General features: G+C 42.4%; 2 protein-coding genes across 7 annotated transcripts in view; one reads left to right on the forward strand and one right to left on the reverse strand.

The window, feature by feature from the left end:
* LOC101175296 (lipopolysaccharide-responsive and beige-like anchor protein) overlaps positions 1 to 12,860 on the forward strand; it is a 174,521-nt gene extending 161,661 nt beyond the window's left edge. For all 3 annotated transcript variants that reach the window (XM_078943356.1, XM_023957677.2, XM_023957676.2), the window contains 6 exons: positions 1,610 to 1,765; positions 4,270 to 4,437; positions 6,968 to 7,066; positions 7,873 to 8,069; positions 10,394 to 10,545; positions 11,864 to 12,860. In XM_078943356.1, the coding sequence (XP_078799482.1) occupies positions 1,610 to 1,765; positions 4,270 to 4,437; positions 6,968 to 7,066; positions 7,873 to 8,069; positions 10,394 to 10,545; positions 11,864 to 11,954 (863 nt within the window). In that variant the 3' untranslated portion in view covers positions 11,955 to 12,860. The remainder of the gene's footprint in view (positions 1 to 1,609; positions 1,766 to 4,269; positions 4,438 to 6,967; positions 7,067 to 7,872; positions 8,070 to 10,393; positions 10,546 to 11,863) is intronic.
* Positions 12,861 to 12,941: 81 nt separating this feature from the next.
* The window catches only part of dclk2a (doublecortin-like kinase 2a), a 31,914-nt gene continuing 28,494 nt past the window's right edge, over positions 12,942 to 16,361 (reverse strand). For 3 of the 4 annotated variants that reach the window (XM_078943357.1, XM_078943359.1, XM_078943358.1), the window contains one exon: positions 12,942 to 14,716. In XM_078943357.1, the coding sequence (XP_078799483.1) occupies positions 14,213 to 14,716 (504 nt within the window). In that variant the 3' untranslated portion in view covers positions 12,942 to 14,212. Of the gene's footprint in view, positions 14,731 to 16,361 lie in introns of all 4 variants that reach the window. The other variant, XM_078943360.1, reaches the window with a different exon arrangement.

Here is a 16,361-nt window from a genome sequence, read left to right on the forward strand (position 1 = left end):
AACCATTTACATGCAAATTGGAATGCAATGAGCTGTGGCCTAGGCCAGCATTTCATCATCAGCCCCCCCCCCCCCCCCCCCCCTCTCCCTCCATCCCCCTTTCCCTCCATCCCTCCCTCCTTTCCCCTGCATCTTCTTTGCTTTAATTTGACCGTGTGTCAGTGGAAATGAATATGAATGTGGTAATAATGTGTGATTGAGAATGCGCAGCGGACGGCTGTCAGGACAATATGGGCGCGCCTCTCATCTTTCACGACTTGTTGATGAGCGGGAGGAGAACGCCGCGCCGCCATGATGTATGCGATGCGCTGGTGAAGCGACGGCTCTTCCCTCCTGCAACCTCTCACAGTCTCTAGGACCCACACTGAATTCAGCTCATCGCTCCCCCTGGGAATTGAACCCTGGTTTCTCATGTGCCAGTCCTACATGCAGCCAACAAGAGGCTTTCATTCTGACATGGCAACTAAAAAATAAGTGTTGATGATTATTCCTTTCAGAAAAGGTTGATATCTTCGTCCAGTTTGTAATGTCTTCTTCATGTTTTTGTCATATTATGCATCTGATCGGCTGGTCCAAGCAGCGCACCGATTGGGTGACAGTATGAGGCTGCTTATTGGCTGATTCATTGAGAAGCAAAAGAGTTGTACTTGTGTCTTGGGTTTTGTCATTGTAGATCAATGCACACGCTCCAATGTGCATGTCATGTTTCACACATGGACAAACCTTTTTTAGGGACAGATGACTTTTTCTGCACCTATGAAGCCGTTTTACAGACGGACAATATTTTTCCGACAAATCTAACTTCAGAGATTTTTATGCTTTGTTTCTTGCTTCTTTGTTTTTGCATTATTTTTTCTACCAAGGCTCATCGTTCGACATTTATGCCATTATCGCTCATAATTGGCTCACATCTTACATGAAATCCTCGTCACGCTTTCTCTAAAATATTGGCTTGTTTGCGCAGTGAGGGAGTGCGTGCACACTTTGAAGGAGGCAACTGGGAGTTTTCTGCTTGTCAGTAATATATTTCCACTGTTTGCATTCCAAGAGGAGTCTGAGCTAAACACAGTAAATTGAGGATGAGTGCCGAACCATTTGTGGCTCTGGAGAATGTTAAAAATTGTGCAAAGTGCTAGTTGTAGCAGATACACTTGACTAACCACGTTTCACCTGCTCCCCTGTTTATTTGACCCCCACTGAATAAGAAATGCAATGACCATGTCTCCTTAAGAGGAAAAATAGAGAAAAAATCCCTCTGGTAGAGAATGGTACGTCAGTAAATTATCTTACTGACCAACTGTACTTAATCAAATAAGCATGATGAATCTCTTAGATCTCCTCTGACTGGAGTGTTGTACATATTTTCTGCACGCCCTGACATAACTCAGGCTCTCCCACACTCACGGAAAATGTGAAACCTCTATAAACTTAATCTCCTGGATGTTTTATGTATTCTCTCACAAATCATCTTCACGCTGAAGATGTAATGGAGGTGTGAGCTTTGGAAAAAAAAAAAAAAGAGACTTGACAGTGCTTAAGGAGCTCGCCATTTACAGCTTTCATACTTTAGTTTGCATCTTAAATAATTTTTTTGCTCTCTCTGTTGCAGCCAGTAACGTGGGCGCACACCGACGGCAGATCTCAGACCTGCTGGATCAGAGCATTCAGATCAGCTCCCAGTGTTTCGTTATCACAGCAGACAACCGTTTCATCCTCCTGTGCGGCTTCTGGGACAAGAGTTTCCGGGTCTACTCCACCGACTCAGGTGCCGTATTGAATCCATATTTATTTCTGCTGTGCTCCTTTTTTCTCATAAACCTCCTTTGTGCATAAATGCATGAATACCTACCTGTTTTATAAAAAGACCTGTCAATGAAGTGACAAATCCCATTAATTAGTGTTTGGACAACTGACAAGAAAAAGACAAAATAGAAAAGTCATGCTGTCCGTTGGCAATATCATTTTTTAAATTAACAACATTGGGTTAATTTATAGAAAAATTGGTTGAGCTATTTTTTTTATATGGTCAACCCCCACCCTGCAACAAACTGGCAACTTGTTCAAGATGTACCGCCTTCGACCAACAGTAACTGGGATAGGCTCCAGCAGCGCCAGGACCCTTTTTACTGAATAAAATTCTTAATGTGTCCCTTTTGGATTTTAGTCACATTTCTTTTAACTGGAACAACATTTTATTTTCACACAAAAGTTAAGTTTTCTTAAGTTATTGACTTCGATGTAAGTCTTTCTCTTAATAGCGGATGTCTTTCCATCCTTGTAATTAACATTTAATGAAACAAGTTACCTAAAACGGCATCCTCATATCCTGTGGAGTAATTCTACCAAAACACATCTCTAGATTAGAAGATGGATCTACCCTTTCTAAAAACCCATTTAGTTTTTGAAGATGTATTTTCTCAGTGAAGTGACTTTAACAACTTTTTAAAGAAAAACTCCAATAAAAATTGTGTTTTCTGTGTTTTTAACATGTTCTTGTGGCAGTTTTGTGAAGACGGAGGACATATCTGCTCCGTAACAGAGAGGGGAAGGGGTGGTGGGGTTGCTTTGTACCAGTGATGCAAATTTCTAATAAACTACTGCAACTCTGCAGAATCTTTCATAGAAAATGATACAGGTTTTTTATTTTGACTTGATTGAAAGACTATTGGGACCACTTATAAAATAGCTCAGTAGATGATCGGATGGGACTTTTCTTTCTTTTTCTAATTTACATACCTATATTGCAATTGGAATCCTAATTTACTACAGCAGGAGTTAAATGTTGACTATTAAACCCTTTTACTATTTTACACCATTTGAATTACATTTGTTAAAATTGTTTTAGATTTTGTTTCAGCTTCAATATTTTTAAAACAACTTAGGCTATTTATTATTGATGCATTTAGAATGGTTTTAACTAAAGACAATGTGTGACTTTGTGCTTTATGTGATTAATGCACCAATGCAGTGTTATAGCTAAGACCTGTATTCCAATGTGGAAGCAGAAGTCAAGTCTTTTGTAACCTCCTCTTCAGTAATCAGCTGCTGCTCAAAAATTATTTTTAACAGCTCGACACTCCGGTGACAATTTTTAACTGTTACATGCAGGATTCATGTGTTTGATCCCGACAAAATTCATTTTTATGGTTTTCTTGGTCCTTCTGGTTCTCAAATCCCTGCAGGAATTCTCTCCCAACTCTACAAAAAAGAAAAAGATCTACCTGTCCTTTTTTTTAGTAGAGCACCTCTGGTTTTCTGTTGCACACACATCCATTCAAGTGTACACATAAACACACACTCACGAACAAAAATGCCATCAGGTCAGGGGTCCTAAATGAAACTGTCTGAAGCTTCATTTTCTCGGCACGGCCCCCCCCAGCCTCCCAATTCCCATTTGAAATACTACATGCATCTATTCAACAGACTCCAATTCAATTTCTGCAGGCCAGGCCCTCTCTGTTTTCTCTGGAGGAGGGAGGAAGGGAAGAACAGGAGCATAGAGATGGCTCTATTGTGCTGCTGCCACCAGAGTGTGCAACTGGAACACGAACATGGTTTAATCACGCACGCTCAACAGCTGCCTCCCGGATCCCCTAATTCCCCCCAGGTTAAAGAACGGAGTGATTTTTTTTTTTTTTTTTAATCAATTACACAACTTGATTGGTACACGTCTGCAAAATCCAGACGCGTCTTATGGCACATACACACAAGGGCAGGTGTGATCTGTGTTGGTGCACGTGTGTGAGCGTTTAATATGAGCTGCATGGTAGCCATTATCTTAGCAGCCACCATTACTTATTTTCACTGTTTATAAAAACGTCAAACATTTCACATCTTTGATGTCTTTGTTCTCGGAGGAGTGGAGTCCAGCGTCTTCATCGTTTTAACTTCATTATCCAGCGGACGGGGATTCTGACAGCCAGAGAGAAAATGTCGTGTGCTGCAGACTATCCGGCATTTGACTGCCGAGGTCACACTTTGAGGAGAGTAATGAGTATTGGACAGCTACACAAGAGGAGCTGCGCTTCTAAAATCTGACAGCAATTAGCCTCTTTACATATACATAAGGAGCACCCTGTGCACGAACACACACGCCTCAAGCGTCATTATTCCTTTTTGAGAACTCACAGGAGGACTTGTGGAGATCAATTTGCCAAACGGAGGTGATCGACAAAAAGGATAAAAATAAAATAACCTCTTCCCTTTCAGATCAGGCACTATTTGTAGAGCTGCTGTGTAAAATCTCTTCTTTTGTATTTTATTTTGCAGGAAAACTAACTCAGATTGTGTTTGGCCATCGGGACGTGGTGACCTGCCTTGCCCGCTCCGAGTCATACATTGGTGGAGACTGCTACATCCTGTCAGGCTCCAGAGATGCCACCTTGCTGCTGTGGTACTGGAACGGAAAGCTCTGCAGCATCGGAGAAACGCCAGGCAGTGAGTGCACACGCGTCTGCACGGCCGGAGGAGGATTCTCCCAGCACACGCGCACTTCTCTTGTCCTGACAGTCGTGACTGTGTGATTTACGGCCTCTCTCTGTAAAGTAACCTAGTTTCATTTGACCAGACCGGGCCTCCTGCATACCGATTGGATTTCTCAGTGCCGTTACACCATGAGCAGCTCCCAATACTCTATACGTGTGTGTGTGTGCTAGTGCCAGATATCACGCGGTTCTGCATCAGGCTGCGCATGAGAATCGGGGCGAGTGAAAGTGAGGGCCACTTAGAAACGCTAAATGTGATGCTGGGGGTCGACGGCCGCCACATGAAAGCTCACCACCATCCAAGGGGCCACAAGGTCACTCTGGTCGATAAAAGTGAAAAATGTCGTGGGCCTCTCCCTTTCCTTACCATAATATATGGCATTAGCCACGATCAAAGCTTTGAACACACATTAGTCAGAGCTCGGCCTCCTTGGTGCTAATTTGGACGTCTTAGATTGGCGTACGTGTCATTAAGTAATCCATTACAAAAGGAATCAAATTTATGACACACTGCAATTTGGTTAATAAGCCACCTTGGTTTACAACCGAAAAGAATAGATGAATAAACTGAACTCAAACTTACAGCATTTGTTTGAATAGACTTGTTTCTGATCATTTGGATTTATTTAAAATAATAATCATTCACCGAAGTGACAGTAAGTAAAACTAATTGCTTTTTACAGAAATATTCTAATCTAAATCCTATCATCCAGTTGTTTTTCTAAACATGTGTTGGTGAGACATTACAGCTGTTGTTCTGATGAAGGTGATGCAACGTCAGACCCAAAGCACTTCAGCAAACCTGAAACCATAAACCCACTTTTAAACTCCAACACCAAACACACACAGTTCAGTCAGAGCACTCACGTGATCTTCTTGCACTTTCTCGTCTCCTCGCATTTCCACCCTCTTCATGGGCTTCACACAAAGTTGGATCTGATATTTGCGTGAATGTCACACTGATGGATTTTACAGGCACTGCTGCCATCTGCTGGCAAATCATGCATGCTTTTTATGTGGCTTGAATTCTGCCACTGTGGTGGAATTTGTAACAAACAAAATAGTCAAAGTTAGTGTCAGTAGATTTTCTATCAACACCTGGAACCATTTGGGGTTAAAACTCCTCCTCTGAGGTCCTGTTCTTAAGCCGACTGTGGACTTAATTTCGTGATCGTTCGGCCTCTGAGTCGATCCTCCTGAACTAGACGGTTTGTGGACACACACACACATAAATGCAAAAGAAACTATTGTGCAGACCAGCACCTATGGAGACACTGCACCATTTCACATTTCACACACGTTAAGGGACTCTTTTGAATCAAAATGGGTTTTTATTTACTGTATTCGGGAGGGGAAATTCGCTTCTCAGCACAATAAAGCAAAGTCCTGATTATGAGGCTGTTTCAAAACCTCTAGTTATTAGCTGTGCTCAAATTCAGAGGTAAAACTGAGTTTATACTGTTTGTGAACTTGAGTTACCTTAACTGTCTCTAGTCTAACATCGCGTGTGTAGTTAGAAATTAAACCAAGAAAGTAGCTAAAACAGGCAGCCATATTTGAACGCCTTGATTTATATATTAATAAACAGAAATATCATCAATAAATGACATCATGTAGTGGCAAATGTTCTCTGGAAAGTTAATGATGTAAAAAGTACATTTTTCTTGCAAATGTGGATTTCATTCCATTGACGAGTAGCCGTCTTTACGATCTTCATTTTTAAAAAGAGTTCGGTGAACTGGGTTGCTAAATCTAATTAGAGTTTACTGTAGTCTTTATTAGTCAACCTGGATCCGATTTCATGTTGCATTATTTAATTAGAGACAGTAATGATCAAAACGTTTTAAGCTAGTACAGTAAATCTCAAAAAATATGGTTTCACTGCGAGGAATTTGACAACAAACCCACTTTAAATTGGCTGCTGCAGTCATGATAACTACCCCTCTGCAGTCGTCCAAGGCAAACTAACACGTCTGCTGTTAAATGTTTCGCAGTAATGATGCTGCAAACAAGCCGCATCTTTGTGCATGAGCATGCTTATGTGTGTGTTGGCTCTCGCACAGGCCGAGTAGACAAGAAGGAGAAATAACAGCAGTTTTTATGTTTGCGGCTCACCCTGACAGCTCCAACCCAAAGAAAATCACACTCATTTCAGGACTTGGACAGAAAGTTTAATCCCATTCCCTCCAGCTTTCTGCTCGTCTGGCTCTCCAACGCACAAACATCTGGATCCAGTGAGGCCGTCATCGTTGACAGGGAAAGGAGCTTATGGCGACAACTTCTGAAAAAGTTCACTTCAAGTTTAGACAAGAGTTTACTAAGAACTAAGTTTCAATCACAGCAACTTTTTGTAAAAAACATTTCCATTGCGGTCCTTTCAGTAGAATTGCATTCATTCAATCATCTGTGGAGAAGCTCTGTAGCTCTTGCTCCCTCTAGTGGCTAAAGGAGTTTGAGCTGAGCTTGTGTACGTTTTCTCGCAGCATTTACCACGCCAAGGGCCATCCTGACGGGCCACGACTGTGAGGTGACCTGTGCCAGCGTCTGTGCAGAGTTGGGTCTGGTCATCAGTGGCTGCAAAGGTAAGACGCCTTTCCAATGCAGTCAAACCTAACGCAAACACCCGAAAGAGGCTTTTATTAAAAATCAAATCATCATTTCTTGAATATATTATTGGTCAAAATAAAATCATTTTTTGCACATAACTAAGTCTTTAGTTTAAGGCGTGGCAGCATCTGACTAAAGCTGCTCTCACGAATATTGATAAGTTGCATGAAACAAATGTTTAATTCTATTGTGCAATAATTTACAAACTAAGGGTAACAGAATAATTCCTGTAATTTCTCTTTGGACCACAAAATGGATTTTGCTTGACTTAAAGTTAACTTTAAATCTAAATTTGAGAAAATTCATATGTGCTTTAGAGTGTTGATACATGTTTGCAAATTTTTTCTGCTTCCTGCTCTCAGGTTTTCAAATTGTCAGTGGTTAATTAACTTCTTTTTTTAACAAGAAGGGTTTTGTTAAAAAAAAATCAATACCTTTAAATCCAAATTAATCTTTAGAGTAGTCATCTTTGAACTTCTTTGGCCGTTCCTTTTACTATTTTAACCCCTTGATACCTAAATGTATTTCCAGCTAGATAAAAATAAAATTTCCTAATGTTTTTGCTTTCATGCAGAAGCTAAATAAAGGTATTTTGGAGCAGAAGTAGTTTAATGTCTGTTTGGACCAATGAGCATTACTGAGGTTAATAAATAAAACATGGCAATTTATGTTTGAAATATCTGTTGATTCTAAAATGACCCTGTTAATAAATCAGAACGACACAACACTGCTCCCAAACCAACAGATGAATGTGAACGAAATGAACTCGTCTGTGTTTTAGAGGGTCCTTGTCTGATCCATTCCATGAATGGGGACCTGCTGCGGACCCTGGAAGGGCCGGACAGCTGCCTGCAGCCCCGACTCATCCAGTCCTCCAGCGAGGGTCACTGCGTGGTTTACTACGAGAAGGGGCAGTTCTGTTTGTTCAGCGTCAACGGCAAACTGCTGGCCCACATGGAGGTGGAGGACAGCATCAAGGTGAGGAAACGTCCGATCCTGCACCAAGATGTATACGGGAGAGCGCGCTCGCACATGTATGTCTGCACCACATCTGTGCAGAGAGCCCTTGCGCTGATTAAAGGCTTGTTTGTGAGCGAGGTGAAGGTCAGCGCGCCTCGGGAAAAACCGAGGCCTCTACATCTCTTTTTTTTTTCACCCGCATCCACCAGAGGAAATGTGTCTTTTGATCCGGGGCGCTGTTGTCAGGTCGGATTGCGGCGACGGTGGAGAACATTCCACAGGAGTGGTCAGCCCTGGACGCCGGCATCATTAACTACCCTCCAGCGCAGGACGGCCCATTCCTCCGCTGCCCAGATTTCCTCCCTGGTGGCCAAAGCGACATAAGATAGCCGCTACCGCCTTTGCTTTCAGGCCCTCTGTTTCCGCCTGAGCTTGGGAAAGTAATCCGGCTCTGACAGACCGCCACTTGCCTGTTTACTATTAAAAACCTCTTTCTCCCGGCTCCTAACCCGCCCAGTCTGACCCAACAAATACACAGAAACTCTCAGGGGGGGGTAGCAGCTCTGGAAAAGCAGTGGGTGTTCAGTTTGGAGTTATGTTTTTAAACTACACCAGCTGTGGTTTTAAGATTCGCTCGGCAGCTTCCTCTGAGTTTCCTTCGATTATGGAGCTTGGAAAGCTGGAATCATCGGCTCAGCGTCAGACTCTCAACTGGCTCCGCCCTCGTGGTCTTCTTCCTGAATCCATCTTGATAGATTGTTGGCACAGTTCGACTCAAAGATCAATAAGTGTTTGTCCTGGCCTGCAGAAACGGAGTAAAAATATATGCAGTGTGACTTTATAGGGGTCCAGAGTCAGAGGTTAGATGAGGGGCTGGCAGCGGGCATGGCGGACTAACGGAGGCCATGTTGAATGGATTACAGTCTTTCAAGTCTCACAGTGCAGCTGTTTTTTTCCACCGCCCGCCTGTGGCAGTGTAACAGGGGTATTAACAGCACCATAAATTAAACCTTTTACCTTCTCCAGCCCCCAAATCCACCCTCCGTTCCCTGAAAGAAGTAGAAAATATGGGCCTTAGGAGCGCATGTGTTTCTGCTGGACTCATTTTTGCAGTCATCTGAGCCCAGGCCGCCATCTTAGCCCCTACAGAGCGGCCCGGCCTTCTCGTCCGACCGCCCAGCGGCTGAACATTGATTTATAGTGTCTGTCTGCAGCCTCCTACCTGGCCGGGCTGACAGGTCTGCCAGCGCTCCGGCCTCCTGCTGCGATGCAGTCAGGTCACGGACTCTGTTGGAGCGCTCGCAGCACATTAAACACTGCTACAATACTCTGCTCATCTTTCAACTTTTGAAAGCTGGATGAGAACTCTGGTTCAGATAGAAATGTAGATTTCTTTTGATGCTGTAAGAAACTGTTTTCCTTTTTTGATTTAAAATCCCACTTTTCTCCTTTGAACTTGAGGTGAAAGTTTGTGTCCCAGAAAGGAAAAGCTCCAAACATCCCAATCCACAATGAGTACATGTTGATACTGCTGCTAGAAACCTTCTCATCCCGACACACAGGGATGTCAAAAACCATTGATGAATCAACTTAAAAATTCCTATTCCAGATTGTCTAAACCTTGTTTCTGAAAGATGTGCAGAAGATCCTCCCAGATGAGAGGATCCTGATCCTCCACGTCTCCTGTAGCGCCTGCAGGCCTCATCTGTGAGCTTTAAAACGGTTTTCTGTCATAAATTGTGTCCCTGCAAAGGACTTGTCCCTGCTTGAACTTTAACACCAGCCTGATTCGACCCACATGCCTCTGAATTCTGAATCCTCTTCTGCATCGCCGCAGAAGGGAAGACGGAGCCGTCATAAAAGCCCAAACGACAAAGGCTTTTAGCGTAATTTGCTGCCTTTAGAGCCTCCATTTTGCCTCGTCATTTCATCGGCTCGGCCCGCTCGTTGATTGATGCTCCCGACTGTTTTGGTCTCAGCTTGCAGTTTGCGCTGTGCCCCTAATAGACTCCAAGTCGTGACTTGATTTGTGAATATCTGATTCCTGAGGGGGCCGTTCAGCTCCTGCAGTTTGAAGGAAAAGCAGATGAGACGAGTAAATCTCAGAGCTTCACGGTGGGGAGCCGTCTTTGTTGAGGAGCCGGGCCTGTACAGATTGAGGGATATTTTGTCTGATCGCGCAACTTTGAAGTGAGGCCTTCGCTTTAATGAAAGACATAAATAAGCCCCATCATCGGGACTGGAAGTGCAAGGGAGTGAAAAAATCCGGATTTTTCTTCTAGAAGTTTTTCTGCAATTTGAATTCATAAATGGACGTCTAACTATGCTCTCGTCTCCTGCAGGCCATGCTTCTCAGTCGGGATGGCCAGTATTTGCTAACAGGAGGAGATGGAGGCGTCATTTGCGTCTGGCAGGTCTACAACCTGAAGCAGCTCTTCAGCTACCCCGGCTGTGATGCTGGCGTCCGCTCCATGGCCATGTCACACGACCAAAGGTAATACTCACATCCAGAAACGCCATAAAGGTCAGCAGGATCTCCTGTTAAAAAGAACAAAATACAGATAGTGGGTCTTGTGATTTCTTCTTCTTTTTTTTTTTTTTTGCCAGGTTAATCTGGTCCCCCAGTATTTTGGGTTTATGTTACGCTTTTGTCAATGTTGGGGAACAGAAAGTGGCTTGATTGTGAAATCAGCGGGGAAATAATAAGACTTCGGATGGATGGATGGATGGATGGATGGATACTTTATTGATCCCAAGGGAATCTATTAACACAGATTAAGACAGACATTGAAAATGGCTAAAAAGTGTTCAAATCCAACAATTGACCCAATAAAAACAACAAAAAGAGAATAATATAGCAGGTAGACATCCAGGGTGCAATGTCCCCCCTTGTGCCCCCCCTTTCCCAGCAGTGTTATACTTGTCAGTCTTGTTGCTGGAGGACCTCCAGTGTCTCTCTGTGGAGCTCGGCAGTGAGCGTAGGCAGACAACACCGGGTGAACGGGGTTACTGGTGTTCTCCAGGGTTTTCTTCAGCTCCACCAGCAGCCTCTGCAGACTCAAACCCACCACATTACCAGTTTCCTGATCAGGCGGTTCAGTCCTTTGTTCTCTCCTTTGTTTTTGAAATGTTCAAGTGTAGATTATTCTGACAACTCCACTCCACAAAGTCCTGCACCACCTCCCTGTACTCCCCCAGCTCACCCTCCTTGACACATCCCCCAATTCCAGCGTCATCTTTTAGATATCTACAAACATAAAGTCTTATTTTTCTGTCTTTATTTAATCTTCTTGTCACTTAATTGTGCTTTTCTCTTACTTTTTGTAATTAATCTCTTTTTTTTAAATAACTTTTCAATTTAATTGACTTGAAATAAAAAAACAGGATTAAGTAAAAAAGTCACCGATTTGTTTCCTTAAATAACATATGTTGGGTCACAAACTTAATTCCTCAAGTTCAAAGAAAAGTTAGAAAAACTAAAACGTTTATGTATAAAATTTTCAAGTAAGTTCAATTGTACAAAATATAAAATTGTATCTGAAAAGAAGTGCAAGCAAATTCTGAGCTGCGTTAAACTCGTGAAGAATTGCAAGAAATGTTTTCAAAGAAGGAACAAAATCCTGTTTATAGAGAGAACATATACAGTTATTCACTTTTAAACGTTGAAAGTCTTCACTGTATTTGTTTTTTTTTCTTTCAAATATAATTAAAAGAACATTACTTTTTTGTGATGCCAAATTTCCTTAACAGTTTTTAAAATGTGTAGATAAAGGATCATTTGATCAGAGATGCTCCTCCTCCTCCTCATGCAGGTGCATCATAACAGGCATGGCGTCCGGAAGCATCGTTCTCTTCTACAACGACTTCAACAGGTGGCATCACGAGTACCAGACCCGGTACTGAGGCCCAAGCATGGCACAGAGTGATGGAGGATGAAGATGATGAAGTCGTTTTTGAGAGTGACCTCTTATCGACGGCGCTCTGAACTCCTGAATGTATCTCCACATGAGAAGAAACAAAGATCTGTCCAGTTGTAGTACAAGAATTAAACTATTTTTAAACAACACTGCGATATTTTGTAGATCAGATTTCATATAAATCTTTAGGTGGGGGTTCGAAACAGATCTATTTTTAGCTGCAAGTCTATTTTCATCTCCTCCAGATAAGAAATGAGGGATGTGTGTGGAATTAGTGAATTTTAATAATCCAAACCTTTGAAATTTGTTTTGTCTTCTTTGGGTGAGTGATCTTTTTTCTGTAGGTGTGTTTGTTGGGGAAAGATATTAATCATTCACTTCAACATCATTTTTCCTTGTTTTGGCACAGTAGGTAGACCTGAAATTTTCGTGAAGAAAAATAAAAACTTGATAAACACGTGAAGAGGGGAAATACATTTATATATCTGTAACTGTGGTCCTCCATATTTAATGTCGCATCTGTTTCCTTGCGTGGCTCAGTATGTTAACTCTTCAAACACGGAGGATCAAGTCTGTTAAAATGTGAGTCTTTTTTTTTTTTTCACAAGATCTTAGGAAACCCAAAGTTATATAGGAGGCCTTTGTGGGGTTTTTTGTTCTTCCTTACAGCTGTCAGATTTCAGAATTGAGTTTTACTGAAATGTGTTCCAGCACCAAATACTAAATATTTTGATGGTCGGGAAGCATTCCTGTCTTGAAAGTTTGTGCTTCACTGTGGATTGAATCACCACTTGTATGGGAAACGCTTTTATCAACTATAATTGTTTTTGGAATTATTTTGGAGTGCTTTACTTTCTGAAAATTAAAAAAATATACATTTTATAACTTGAAATGTTAGAAATTTGTCTTTCCTGTGGCAATCCTGCACCTACACAGCACCCTCTGGTGGTCAAACACAAAAAGACGCATCCTCCCAGATTGCTGACACATTTATTGCATTTTTCTCCAAACTGATCCAAAATAATAGGCAATAAAAACAAAACCTGCTGAAGTTTTTGACATTTAAAACATTCCTTGACATATTTTTTCGTAATTTGAAATGGAACAAAGCTCCAAAACGGAAAAGTCAATGACAAAACTAAAAAGGGGTAAGTGATACATTTTAGCTGCTTAAACCTGGATAAAGTTCTGGTAAAATATTTTCCTCTAAATGTTTTTTCAAAGCTAAGCTTTAAGTAAATGCCATTTTAAGTGATCAATATGGGGTGTTTCTCCTGTTGACCTCAAAAGCGTCATGCTGTTATTCCTGTGCTTTAGTTGTAAGGTCCTCAAAGGAGCAAAGCTGCAGCTTGGATCAGAATCTGAATCTACAGTGTACAGAAAGGCAGAGAGGAAAGCTCAACCACACAAAAAAACAGGCTCAGCTTTAAAATGAGGTCAGCTCAAATACAGTGTGTAGCAAGGTGGAGGTGCATTCAAAAATATTGATTTTTAAATGAATAAAATGGACAAAACCTGCAAACCTGTCCAGCAGAAAAGTCCTGCAGCACAATGTTCACAGATCAAGTCATTAACACTCGAGCAGCAAACATGTCTTAAAAAAAAAAAACTGGCTTCAGCATCAGGACATGAATGAGAATTTTTAAATTAGGTGAAGATTTCCTTTACAAGTATTGCAACAACAAAAATCAGTTAAATGTGCAGATATTTTGCATTAAAATACTTGCTGCTCATCACGTTTGATGCGCCTCCAGTTCTGACTAGAACAAGCGATATAAGCACCATGAGGGCTTCTTTAACCCTTGTGCTATCTTAGATGACCCCCCCCCCCCCCCCCTTACATTGACGTGTTCTCCCTACCATGACAAAGGTGGATAAAGGTGGAAAGATTTCATGTAATCCATGGACACCAGTGAAGATCACAAATCATTGAAGGAAAAAGGTTCAGAGTACTGTCTAGTGGGTCTAGATGACCCAACTCCCAATGTTAAAGTGCCTAGGATGGCACAAGGGTTACGGGGAATAATTTAACAAAAAAAGGCAAACAGCTGGGACTCTGGGGAAAGCACATCAGTGTAACTTTAACTTATCACTTCAAAAGACAAATCACTCAGAAAAAGCTCATTTGTCGTCCTTTGTTCACTCAGAATAAATAAAAGCAGCCCCCTCTTCTCTGTGGACACACTGGCTCAGTTTACCCTCGGTGGTAGTTTTCCAGTCTGACGGGGACTTCTGGATAAATCGTCAGAGTCTTTCCAGATATTTGTCGTCCAGCAGGGGATCAGGGGAGGGAGGGTCAGCGGGTGGAGTTGAAGGAGGAGAGGGGAATAGAGCCGGGTGGATGGAGGGGGGCTCCTCAGTGGTTGGGGATGAGAGTGGGAAGAAAAGTGCCGGTTGGAGGGGTGAGACGGGGGAAGGGGATGTGACACAAAGAGGCTTAATTGGAGAGGAGGGCGTGGCCTCTGAAGGTGAAGCAGAAGCTGCTGGGACAGACGAGTGCCACTCCTCTTCAGGCAGAGACGAAACGGGAAACGGGATAGGCTGATTAGGATGGATGTCAGGGGGAGGGTTGCAGGTGAAGGAGGTGGGGTCGTCAGGAGAAGCCGTCTCGGTTGGAGATTTTAAAACTTCAGCGCACAACACCGGCGGAACCAACACAGGAGCATCAAGCGGATTTCCTTCAGGAGAACTTGGAGCTTCGGAACCGCGGGCGCTGACCTGAAGAGTCTCCTTATCTAGAGCGGTGTTCTGGAGGAAACAGACTGGATTATGTTACTATCCCTTCTTTTAGAGCCAGTTTTACAGAAGCTGATGAAAACACAGAAGATCAAGTAGAGGACAAATGAGAGACATTCACTTGTTCCTGCTTCAAAGACTGTTAACTTAAACCATATGTTTAGTGCAGCAGCAGCTGTTCATTAGAAAGAATTGAGCTGGAACTTTAGAAAAAAGAAACTCCAAGCCAATTTAATGTTCACAAATATATTATAAAGACGAAACTGAGCCAGATTTGGGATTAAAAACATGAGATTCTATGGAAACTGGTTGCAATGTGATATTGGTAGGTTTTCTTTTAATAAAAACCAGAGGAACGTTTTTACTTGAATTAAAAGGAAAACCTTTTTTTTCTTTCGGTATAAAAAAGTCTAAAATAAAAAAGAAGGGAAATATGATATATGCAGACACATAAAAAAGAAGGAAGGAAGCTGGAACAACTTCCTTCCACATCAAAAGTCTGAGTTCACTGACGGGACCGAGAAGGAATTTAGAGAATGCAACACAACAACCAATACATCTGAGTTGGTTTATTAAGCTTAAGTTGATGTTTTTTCACTTTGATAAAAGGGGGGAAAATAACCAATTTCATTACAATAACAACTAGGAAACCACCACAGCTTCATCATTCCAAAGACCTGCAGATATGTTTGGAATTTGATGGGATTAGGAATGTCAGTTCTGGTTGTCCACCTCTTTTTTAGCTGATAGATTCCACTGATAAACCTGGAAAATCTGCTCTGCTGCTTAGGATTTGAACGTCATTCAAATCCTGAGATTCTCATTTTTCTGCTTTCTACCAACCCAGCAAAATTAAAATGCTTCCAGAAATGTTCAATTATTTCTCAAATCTGTAACCAGCGGAAAAGTAAAACAGAATATTTAGTTATTTTAGGAAAATCTGTGTCATCTCCATCCCTTCCTCAAGGTGGTGCCAAAACATCAAAGTAAACAGTTTGTCTCCTAAAAATACAAACTCTGGCAAATTCATTTATTAGAAACTAACGATGCAGAAAGGGAGGAAACTTGGCTTGTCTGACACGCGTGTTGTGATTAAACATTAACAGAAAAGCTGAAAGTCTAAAGAAAACCCACAACGCTGTCACGACCCTCCACTGTTAGAAAGAGAGACGACAGCGCAGAGGAAGAACGGGGACCTGAGAATGTCACAGGAAGGAAGGAAGAGGAGGTTGGGGAGGAAGGGCGACGGCTGCAGAGGAAGATCAGAGCTGGGAAGAGGAAGTGGACAGGGAGGGTGATGGGTGGAGGAAAGGGGGAGGAGGGGTGTTTGTACCAGGCTTTACGCTCCAGGCGTCCCCTGTGGTCCTGGGTCAGGTAAGTGGAGAGAGGGGGGTGAGGATGAGGGAGGAAGAGGAGGCGTCGGCCCACATTTACACCTCAAACTGTCAAATGAGATCCATCTTATTGTGAAGAGGAGCTACAAACCACAAAATGGGGGGTGGGGGGGTTCCTTCCCTGCATCTCTTTTGGGTCCCACCCGAGTGTGACCCAAAAGAGATGCAGGGAAGGAATGAGGAGATTTTTACCCTACATGACGTGTCTGCAGCACCATACGTCCCATAGACCTGTACGCTGATGCCAAAGAGGGCAGAGATGC

The sequence above is a fragment of the Oryzias latipes genome, assembly GCF_053564925.1.
Source record: "Oryzias latipes strain Hd-rR chromosome 1 unlocalized genomic scaffold, Olatipes_Hd-rR_3.1 chr1_Y".
NCBI classification, from domain to species: Eukaryota; Metazoa; Chordata; class Actinopteri; order Beloniformes; family Adrianichthyidae; genus Oryzias; species Oryzias latipes.